The 11,462-nt window shown below is 45.3% G+C and overlaps 1 protein-coding gene across 1 annotated transcript; it reads left to right on the top strand.

Moving 5' to 3' along the window:
- The first annotated feature begins 6,873 nt into the window (after nt 1-6,873).
- LOC134053231 (olfactory receptor 10C1-like) lies at nt 6,874-7,797 on the top strand. The gene has a single exon (XM_062508118.1). It carries the CDS (start codon nt 6,874-6,876, stop codon nt 7,795-7,797), a length of 924 nt encoding a protein of 307 aa, XP_062364102.1.
- The last annotated feature ends 3,665 nt before the right edge of the window (nt 7,798-11,462 follow it).

Below are 11,462 nucleotides of genomic sequence, written 5' to 3'. Positions count from 1 at the left end.
GGCACTGGTCTTGGGTTCGTCATGTTCCCTTCTGGGGAGAGAATTCCCTTGGGAAGACAGGCAAGCGCTCTTCTCCAGCAGAGCTGCTTTGGCCAAGAACAGTTTCCTGCCACTCAAAGCATTACACCTTTGTGATGGTGTGCTTTATGGAAAACCAGCTGCTTGTGAGCCCCAAAGATGTATTTACACACCTCTGGCCCCTGGATGTGGCAGGCTATTCTGTGTCATAGGTCAGGGTCACTTCTGAGCCCTGCTGGTGTCTGTGCAGGTTGTGAAGTACCCCGAGTACCTGGATCTTCGCCCGTACATGTCCCAGGCAGAGGGAGAACCCCTCCGTTACTCCTTGTATGCTGTCCTGGTGCACAGTGGGGTCAGCTGTCATACAGGACACTATTTCTGCTACACAAAGGTAGTCAGCAATGTCCTTCCTTCCTTTTTTCTTTCCTTGCCAATGGGGAAAATGTGTGTGGGGAAGACAACTTTGCTGTCGTTGTTACTGACAGCCAAGGTTTTGGGGCAGGAGATGTCTTGAGGGGCTGGACTGGATTTGTTTTGACATACTCTTTGTTAGGTAGTTTTCTGCCTGTGTTTTTGGTGAGAAACCATGCAGAGATCTTTGTCCTTTTTTTTTCCACAGGCCAGCAATGGGCTGTGGTACCTGATGGATGATGAGTCTGTGGAGCTTCGTTGCCTTGACACAGCTCTCAGGCAGCAAGCCTACCTGCTGTTTTATGCCAGGTAATAAGCAACATTCAGATACGTTCAGAAGATGTGTCCTTTTCCCTGTCTATTGGTTTGCTTCTCATAGTGCAGAGAATGCAGAGATTTCTCACCAAAGGCAATTACTACCAGCTTCATTCAGTGCTGTGGAACCTGTGCTGCCCCAAGTCTGTCCTTCAGGCTGCTGCCCTGATGTAGCCTGCTACCTGCCTGCTCTGTGATGCTAGACTTTTGTAGAAAAGAGTGAGGGAACTTAAAGGGACCTGCCAGGAAAGATGGGGAGGGAGCCTTTATCAGGAAGGGTTGGACAGGATGAAGGGTATCAGTTTTCAGCTGACCCATTATGGCAGGTTTCCATGAGATATTAGGAAGAAATGCTTGAGTGGAAGGGTGGTGAGAGCATGGAACAGGCTGCCCAAAGAAGCTGTGGGTGCCCCATCCTTGGAGGTTTTCAAGGCCAGGTTGGACAGGGCTTGGAGGGGCCTTGTCTATTGTGAGGTATTCCTGTCCATGACAGCGGGGTGGCACAAAATGAGCATTAAGATCCCTTCCAACCCAAGCAAGCGTGTGAATTGTCACATGAGGGTCTAGAAGGTATAAAGATGAGGTTTATCTGAGATCGGAGTAGACTTGGTGAGAAGACTCTAGCTAAAATTTCCATTAGTGGCCTTGGTTAAATCTTCTCTCTGTCATCGAAACCTCTCCAAGGAAATGAGCGAATCCCAGAGAGGGCTGCAAAAACAGCCAAAATCTGAGATCATTCTTTTCTTTTCTCCAGGTGTTCTGATCTGAAAATTGGAGAAAGGGCTTCTTCCTCACCGGCACCACCGTATGCCCCTTCCTTCCTTCCTCAGTGGGCAGCCAGCAGCGAGCAGGTGGCTCCTGTTGGCCCACAGGGCTTGCCTGGCAGCACGAAGGTAACTCTGGGGAGGAGGGTCAGTGCACTAGAGGAGCAGTGGATCTCCTTCTAGCATCTCAGCATTTCTCCTTTTCCCCCTCTCACCCTGCTGCACTCTTCACAGCCACAGTGCTGTCTCTTCTCCAAGCATCCCGGCTGCCTCCATCCCATTTGTGCCCCTTTGGCCCTTTGGCCTTGGCAGCCCTCCAGAAGAGCCTTTAGGAGGCTCAGAAATGTCCCCTCCCAGAACTCCTGGGAGTTCCCCACTGACTCTGGTCCTTTCAGGAGAGAAGGGCAGGAACTCTCCACAGCTCTCTTTGCAGGACATGGCCCTGGGCATGGAAGGCGCTGGCAGGAAGCAGGACCGGAGCAGATCCCCGCTGTCAGGCAGGGATGGCCACAGCTGCTCTGGGGTCAGCACGGACTGGGACCACACAGCAGGGAGGAGAACGGGCCCTCCGAGTTGTAGCGCCACTGCCAGGGATGGTGAAGCTTCAGGACCTTCCAACAGGAGCTTGCAGTGTGCTCCTGGCCCCGGGGTTGCTCAGGAGCAGGTCCTGCTGAGGCGGAGGGACATGAGCAGATCCGTGCAGGGCAGCTACAACCTCTGCAGCCCCTCTGTGCAGCACAAAGACTACGAGCCCTCAGCGAGGAAGAGGAGGAGGCTGACATCACATTCCCCGTGTTGTGATCAAACCCCTGTGGATAGAGCAGTTCCAGGGCCCCCCAGCTCCCGCTTGAAGCAGGCTCCCAAGCTCAGGGCTGCTCGGAGGCAAACCCGAGCGAGGTGCAGAGAGCAGAGGAGATCCCCACGGCGGGGCTCTGACCTGCACGGCCGCTTTGTGCAGTGCACAGACGACCAGCACCCCTCTCTGAGCAAGAGGAAGAGGAGGAGAACAAGTTCTTCCCGTTGTGACAGAGCCCCAGGGGATAACGCAGCTTCAGGGCCCTCCAACACCAGCTTCAAGCAGGCTCCTGTGCTCAGGGCTGCTCAGGAGCAATCCCGAGCGAGGCTGAGGGAGCGGAGGAGATCCCCAGAGCTGGGCTATGATCTCCACAGCCGGTTTGTGCAGCACGCAGCCCAGCGCCCTTCGGCGAGGAAGAGGAGGGTGCCCATGGCCTAGAGGTGCACATCTGAGAAGAGCTCGGGGCACTCTGGGAGTGCTGCAGTCAGATTTTGGCCCTGGCTGAAGCAGAAGGGAAGATGAGCACTGAGTTTTTTATCACAGGTGTCCTTGTTTTCTTCTCAAAGATGAAGAAACAGTTGGTTTATATGGGCAATGATGCTTGTGACTAGAGTAATAGGCTTTAATTAGGATTCTTCATTCCACAGTGTAGATAGTTTTTTCTGCTAATATAGGTCAGTAGTTGAAAGCAATATTGATGCAATTTTTTAATTAAAGCTAGAAAAATAAATGTTAAGTACAGACTGATATTACCCTTGCCAATGTCTCTTTTTCTCAGTCTCAAGGTGAAATCTTGCTGGGTGTCCCCACTCAAAGGAGGAATCTCCAGCCACATTCTGAGAAGGGGAGGGGGGGTTAGACGTCTGTCCTGTTGAAGAGTGGGGCTTTTCCAGAGTGAAGTGATGTACTGGGAGTGTCACAGTGCTCAGGGAGCTGTGCCAGCTGGGGCAGGATGCTCTGCCTGAGCAGGGATACAGCAGCTCCAGCTGTGTCCTGTCTACACCTTAGCAGGAATGGCTTGAGCAAGGAGGGCCTCCTGTTTGTAGTGTTAAAGAATGCTGAGACCAGCTTGACCAAACTATCATGTCACCACTGTCACTGAAAACATCAGGATAAATTAAGCTCTCTAATGCTACTTTTAGTGTCAGGAAGCACACATTCCTTTCTTAGAGTGCCCTTCTGGGCAACTCCTCCCACTTTATATTCCAGGCATGATGCTGTGTGGTGTGGATGTCCCTCTGGGCAGTTCAGGTCACCTGTCCCAGCTGTGCTCTCTGCCAGTTTCTTTTGTGAGCCTCCTCACAGGCAGAGCAGAAGATGAGAAAACAAAATGTCCCTGACTCAGGACAAGCGTGACTGAGCAAAACCCCAAACTTCAGCGTATTATCAACACCATTCTCATTGCAAATCCAGAACACAGCACTGTAAGAGCTATCGAAATAAAGAAATTAACTCTACCCTGTCTGAAATGAGAACAGTGGCATTCCAGCACAATTGCTGAATTACCTTTGTTAGTTCCCTCTTTCTCTCTGGGTTCTGCACAGTGTCCATGTGGTTCAGAAATTCTACATTCCTTGAGTCCATATTCAGCCATAAAATGCCTCTTCCAGGTCTGAGACCATTGATGCATATCAAGGTTAATTACAGTTGTTTTAGCAAAACGTAAAGCTTCAGGGCTTTTCCCAAGCTGTGTTCCCACTAGAGCAGCTTATGGCAAACCTTGCTAAATGTTGGCTACAGTGGCATATGACAGAGTGGAAAATTACACGGCTCATGATTAATTAAAAGAAGTAATTAGAAAACTGAATTAAAAGAATGAATTAGAAAAGGTATTTGTAAAGTTCTATCATTTCCAACACCATGAGGACATGCAAACAGAGAATCCCTGATCTGAGGGCAGGAGCAGCAAGGATGTCCAGGCCTTCACATGGAAGTGAGAGTCAGACGGGTCACATGGGAGAAACCAAAGTGGTGCTAGTACCTTCTTCAGCAGCAAAGCCTATTTTGTTGAATAGACCTGCCAAAACCTAATGTAAAAATGTATCAGAGGCAGCCAGTCAGGTTATGCTATAGAAGGGCAGTCCCACTTTTGCATGACAAGGATTTCTAGCATACCTCCCTAAGGTGTGTGAATATCCCTCCCTTGAGCAGGGAAAGCCCTGAAGGTCACTTCTCATGGCTGAGCAAAATAGGTTTGCTCATGGTTGTTGGATGAGTGACATCAATCTCGACGTAATTGTTTTGCCTGATTTCATAGAATTGCTTCTCTGTTGCTTCCAAGATAGTGCACTATACTGGAACACTAGTAGTTAGTTAGGGTGTGTTACTATGCTAGTTCCACTATGTTAGTTATGTTAGTAAGGCTGCCGATGCTATGTGACAAATACTTGTGATCAAGTTATTTTGCTTAATGATTGCAATCAATTTAAATGAATTCTTAATTTTATTTATATCAATAGATTTGGTTTGCCGTCTTTAATCCCATGGGGCACAGTTGTATACAGGCTCAATTACACCTCTGTAACCCTTTGCATAGAAACTGTTGAAGAGTCTGGGGCTGGGCTAGGATCCAGCTGCATGCAGACTTCTCTCTGAGGAGATTAGAAAACAAAAGTGTCCTTCCTGTACCTGCTGACTTGACAGGAGGGCTACTGTAACAAACTTTGTCTGGAGTGGGTCTGCTCTGCACTCACTGATAACTTTTGCAAGGAGCAGGGAGTTGGACTGGATGAGCATTATGGGTCCCTTCCCACGTGAGATATTCGATGATCTGATGAATCTATTACATGGTGGAAGGGGAAAGGGATTTTCTTCTTGCCACCATGGAAGTTGGGAGAAGTATTAGTAAAAACACTGGTAAAGGGAGGGCTGCAGGGAGCAGTATCACCTTCCATCACTAAATTGGACTAGGATTTCATAAAATTAAATGAAGACCAACAGCCGTGCCTGGCTTTGCTAATTGAGCCTTCTCCCAAGCACAATGGGAATATCTGCTGGTAGTGGATAACATTGAGTGAGTTGGTCTGTGCTGTGAAAGATGGTCTGACTGCTTGGTGGGCACATCTGTCAAATAAATCTTAGCCAAAGAAATAATTGGAATGCTAAATCCTTGTTTGCTGCAGCAGATGTGGCAAAGAAAGTGGATGATTTTTGGTTGGTTGATTGGTTGGTTGGATGGGGATTATTGTTGTTGCTGGTGTTCTTTTGGTCTTTCTGATTAATGACAAACCTTCGGAAGAAGGAGTAGGGGAACCTACATGTTAATTTGTGGGCAAGAATGATCTTTTTGGTGCAACTTTATCCCAAAATATATGTGAGGACTGCATCAATACACACTCTTTTGTCTTGGGTTCCTCTACGGCAGAGTCACTGATGGTGTGACCCAGAAAGGAAATATGGGTACAGACACCCAAATGGTTTAAAGTGGGCATGTTTCAGCAGACTGTAGTACACAGTAGCAGAAGCAGGGGAAGTATCTGGCAGCAGAGGATCATAAAGCCAAGGAGGATTAGCAGTGCCTTAGCAAAACCTATAGCCTGCATACTTCTTCATGATACCCTAAAAAGGGTCCTTCAAATCTGCGAGCGATGAGGTATGCCAGGAAATAGATCAAGGTAAACTAATTTTTAGTTGTAATGATCTGGACATCAACAGGGAAATAAAAATTAAGATTGGCAATGAGTGAATCTTTTGTCCCTCATCCCCAAGTGAATGTGGGCTGCATCTTTGTTTCACCTTCAAATTTTGCTGAGAAAGCATAAGTATGGTAAGCCTGTGTGGCAACTCTGTCATTAATCTGGCTGCATTATGAAGTAATAGTAATTACTGCAAAGTAAAACCAGATCTTGATATTTGTGTGGGATATCTGGGTTTATATAGAAATCATTTGCAAGTTCTGTAAAACTAGAGGTGGCTGTGAATCAGCTCATACACGTGCATCATATTTATCCAACCTCTTAACAACTATTCCTTATTGCTCCAATCAGCACTAGCCAGTCTCAGTGGACTTTATATAGATGTAGTATAAAGAGCTGTGGACAAACCTCTCTTCTGCTTCACTGCACAGTGCTCAGAGTTGAAAGCTTTCCTGGAGACCTCAACATTTAGGGGTTTTTTCCTATCCTCTCTCTTCTTCTACCACACTCCACAACAGGAGAAACTACCTTTGTTATATTCAAATGTTGCAACTGATGATTTTTGAGACTTGAACTGATTAGTCCATGAAAAGATCTCTGCCACAACAATTTTTCTTTTTCTACAGAGTAAAAGTGGTAGCTGAGTGTTTGAAGAGAGTGGTGAATATACAGCCTTTGAAGGCAATGCTATGAAAGAAGAATCAGTCAAAAATAGACAGAAACAAAACGCATAAGACTGCCTCATTTTCTTTCGAAGCTTTTATAATCTTTTCAGAAGATCTTCTCAAAATCTGAGTAGTATCTAAATTCCAGTCCTCTTTCTGTCTGTTCAAGCAGGCAGTTGTATTCTGACTGCAGATTTGCCCGGCTGTTTGCAGCTTCATCGGCTGCTGGACACTAAAACGAGGAGAGCTCTGCAAGGCACCAGAGAAGGATGATCCTTGGGAACCTCAGTGGATTGAGTGAATTCAGACTCCTGGGTTTTTCTGGAACCTCTCCTTTACACCCTTTGCTCTTTCTAGTTTTATTATCTCTTTATATTCTCACCTTGATGGCGAACACAGTGATAGCTTTGATAACAAACAGTGATAATCGCCTTCACACCCCAATGTATTTCTTCCTCACTCAGCTGTCCTGTTGGGATATCTGCTATTTGTCTGTCATTATCCCAAGTATTCTCGAGAACCTGATGGTGGGAACAGTGCGTATTTCCAAGACAAGATGTGCAATGCAGATGTTTTCCTTCCTTTTCTTTGGAGTTGCTGAGTGTTTTCTCTTGGCCGCCATGTCCCTTGATGGTTATTTTGCAGTTTGCTGCCCCTTGCATTACACAATGATCATGAGCAGCAGGGTCTGCAGAAGCCTGGTTGTTGGAGCTTACATCTGTGGAACTGCTGAGGGCTTAGTTCACACCCTCATCACCTTCAGCTCACCCTTGTGTGGTTGTGCCATTGACCACTTCTTCTGTGAGATTCAGCCTCTCCTGGACCTGCTCTGTGGCAACACTTTCCCAAGTGAAATCCAGGTCATTGTGGTGGCTGTCTTTGCTATTCTGAGTCCTTTCTCACTGGTCATTTATTCCTATATTCGTGTCGTTTCCACAATTCTTCACATGGCATCAGCTGAGAGCCAGGAGAAGGCGTTTTCCACTTGCTCCTCACAGCTCCTGGTTGTGACTGTTTTTTATGGCACTGCAGGCTCCATGTACCTGCGGCCAAAATACAGCTACTGTGCATCTGTGGATAAATTCCTCTCCCTTGCTTATTCTCTGGTGACTCCTTTATTGAATCCCATCATTTGCAGTTTGAGGAATAAGGAGGTGAAAGGAGCCCTGAAGAAAAAAATGGAGCAAACCTAAGTTAGTGTGGAAATGAAATAGAAGATTTGGGTTGTTCCAGGTGTTTGTGGTGGAATTTTTCACTCTAAATTCTTGTTCAGGAAAATCGATTTCCAGATCTACTTCAGCTATTGGGAAGGAAGGAGGGAAAAGAGTGGAGATTTTTAGCTCTAAGAGGGAGTGTTAGAAGCTATGTTAACATTTTGGAAGGGAATTTCTTCCACATACTTAAGAAATTCTTCAATAAACTTATTTTTTTCCTTTTCTTTTCCTTGCTATTTTTCAAAAACTTGAAAATTGTACTTTACATACTTCTGAATTTTTGAACCAAAGAGTAATATTCAAGAGCCTGACTTTACTGAAAGAACTGAAAAGAATTAGTTTTCACCTGTTTGCATTTATTTCCTGAAAATGTTTAGTAAATCTGTTGGGGGATAGGAGAGGACAGAGTTCAGGCAACAATGTGGAGCCCAGGATATTACTGAGGACTGATTTTTAATTCTGAGATGGTTATTGGGGAAAAAAAAAAAAAAGAGGTGTGCAGAATTGCATTCCTGCCCCACTGCCTCAAAGATATTTCTTCAATTTTAGAGTCATTGTTTTAAACATGTTAGACCAGGTGTAGGCCTTTGAAGTACTTAACCACTGTAATCTTCTGTAACTATTAATACAACTCTTTATATTAAATGCTCAAAGCTTAAATGATATTGGAAAGATAAGGACATGCATTACTCCTTAAATTAATCCTTCATTCCTGGAAATAACTGTAAATATAAATATCATGAAAGTAGATGTCCTGGTTTGAAAGACAGCTGTTTGCTAAGGAAAGCAGAAGCTTCCCTTTGGACTGAAAAATGTGATCCTTCCTTCCTTCCTTCCTTCCTTCCTTCCTTCCTTCCTTCCGATTATTAGGATTTTGAAATTAAGGGAGCTCTCAGGCAAAGATATGGGGGTAGGAATAACAGTTCTTTACTAGTGTAACTAACAAGACAAACAAGAACAACAGCAGCTATGGAATTTGCCACAAACAGAACAGTAACTCAGTCCCAGTGTTTTTTGGCTGCAGGCACCTTTTCCCTGAGCTGCAGTTCCCGGTGCTGGGGGCGGGCAGGTCCCGCAGAGCTGCAGGAGGGCTGGGGGTGATGGCAGAGCTGTCCCAGGGAGAGACAGAGAGAGATGGAGAGAGCTCTCCGCTCACGGTGTGGGTCCTGGGGCTCAGCAGAGTGCTGGAAGGTGGCAGGTTCCAGCGAGAAGGCAGCAGGGCAGGGTCCCACAGCAGTGAGGATGGCTCCCGGCGATGGCATGGCAGGAATGCAACACAGGCGGCGATCGTCCTTCTCGTCCCAACTCCAAGGGGGAAATGGGACCCAGGCCCAGCCTTCCGCTTCCTCTTCTGCATGTTTCAATCTCGCGGGGTGTCCCTCTTCTCTCTCTCCTCCCCCTTGTCACCAGGGCCCAGTCAACAGGTATCTTAGCATGACAATGGGGAAAATTCCACAGAGGGAAAAGGGAAAGAAACAACCCCCAACAGTACAGGGTTCTTAATTGGATGTCATATGAATTTTTATCTTGAGCGTTTGTAAATCCACAAAAAAATTATAAGGTATTATATCCTTTGCAGAAGCTTGACATCTTTGATTTTAATCACATCTTATTTTGGACCAAAAAATTTATTATAACAGAAAATGCTGTCTCATACTTTTAATTTTGTAAATTTCAAATGCATTACAAAAAGAATGCATTGTCTTTTGTCATATTGCTTTATTGGCATTAAAGTTTCTCCCCTAGTCATATATGCTAGACTCCTTACAGCAGCATTCCTAGAGAATTACACAACTGTGTATATTATGAAAGAAGTGATGAAGAGGGGAAACCCAAGTAAAAAAAGCAGTGGGGATAAGAAAAGTGTAATTCACAAAACAAAAAACAAACAAAAAGCCCCCAACCAAACAAAAAAAACGGTAAAATATGGTTCAGTAAAATGAAAGTAAGCATTAAAATCCTGGGAAGTTTCAGTCTGGTAAACCACCAGGTCCAATTCTTTCCTGACTGATTATGCAAAATTTGTGAGTTCTCAAGTTTGTGGACAGCACTAAATCAGAGGGAGTAGACAATGTGCCAAAGGGCCCCCATGTTTTAATGAATCCAGAGGAAGGCTGGATGAGTTCCTTGAACAGAGAGCCCAGCTCTAGGTGTCCAAACCAGGTGGGATTCAGCTGCCTCTTCATGGCTTGATTTTGGGGGAGCTGCATCCATGGATTCACACTTGCCCATCTTAAGTGTCTGGAATCTGAGCCTGAAGGATGGTTTCTATCAAAATGGAAATTAGCACTTCTAGGGCAGGGATCTTGTGCTTCAGAAGGACTCTTTGCAGATGAGTGCTGTCCTCATGGCCTGGAATAGCAGGCATGCAGAAGAACTTACAGGACTGAGTCCCCTCCAGGGGAAGCTGCGTGTTCCTGGTCTCTGCTGGGGAAGAAAGGCTGGTGGTACCTTGGACAGGATGAGAAAGCAGAGAGTCAATGATAAAAACAAAAATCAACCTCTCCTTCACTTCCTTTCTGACTGAAACTGTAAAACAAAGCTCAGAGAACTCACATTTGTGGGATCAGTATGGTGACGAGGATTTGCAAATCTCAGCTGTTTCAAGAGAGGTGTTTAGCCCTCAAGTTACCTGAAGATCTATGAACCCTGAGGCTCTGTGAATGATTTCATTTGCCCAAGACTACTTGCACCGAACAAAATGAGTCTGCTCTACAGCAGAGCTTGGTCTCAGCTGATGCTAGAAATCTGACTGTGCAGTTGCCTCTTGAAGCAAGGCGCTCACTTTGAGAGAAAGTGTACAGGTGAAAAACTTGTCTTAATTCTTCCAGTTGGAACAGATCTTCAGTATTGTTCCAGAAAACTCTGAATTAACCCCACCTGATCTGATTTCAGGCTCCAGAGCACTGAACGGGAAAGCCTTACTGTGACAGACAGGAGAGCCAGGGGAGAATCAAACCAACCATGGTGCAGAACAAACACAACTAAATCCAGTGCAGAGTTCCAGCTCTGTGCCAGGATCCTTGTGCTGGTCTGGAGCACAGAGGTGCGGGACGGAAACATGAAAACACACGCTTGGGCTCACAGGAATATCCAGAGACAATTAATCATCCTTTCAGAATTTCACGGAAGAGGTTAAAAGTGTCCACACCTTGCTTATTTTCATCTTTTGAATGGAAAAGGGGATTTTGAATTTAGCCTTCTGTAAATGCTTTCATTGTATCTGCTTAAGAATAGCTGGAAGAAACCTGACTCCATCTGGCAATAGAAGTATATGCTACTTGGGAATAATTGTCATAGGTTAAACACCCAGCAGATAGCACCAGTGATTCCTGCTGTCACTAGAATAGCCAGCCCGTGGAATTTTGTGACTCTCATGCCCTTGGTGCTCCAGAAAACATTGTAAACTCTAGATTGGTAGTAAATTGGCAGTAAAAACAAAATAAAATAAAACACAAATACAAAAAGGCAGAAAAGACTGTAGTTCTTAAATCTGAGTAAGTCTTTTGTTTTGCACGGAAGGTCTGGACATAATACGGTGAAAAATTAGTTTTTCTAGATAGAAAGTTTTACATCTAGGTATTTCTAATACGTACTACATCTTTACAAGGGATATGCTAGACACTGAGCTCTCATTTTAAAAT

The sequence above is a fragment of the Cinclus cinclus genome, chromosome 24 (genome assembly GCF_963662255.1).
Source record: "Cinclus cinclus chromosome 24, bCinCin1.1, whole genome shotgun sequence".
In the NCBI taxonomy this organism is placed as follows: Eukaryota; Metazoa; Chordata; class Aves; order Passeriformes; family Cinclidae; genus Cinclus; species Cinclus cinclus.
The sequence above is the reverse complement of the archived record's forward strand: the minus strand, read 5'-3'. Positions and strand labels throughout refer to the sequence as shown.

What these genes read in the sequence shown, in the direction of transcription:
- LOC134053231 (XM_062508118.1), top strand. Translation starts at nt 6,874, where the DNA reads ATGATCCTTGGGAACCTCAGTGGATTGAGTGAATTCAGACTCCTGGGT.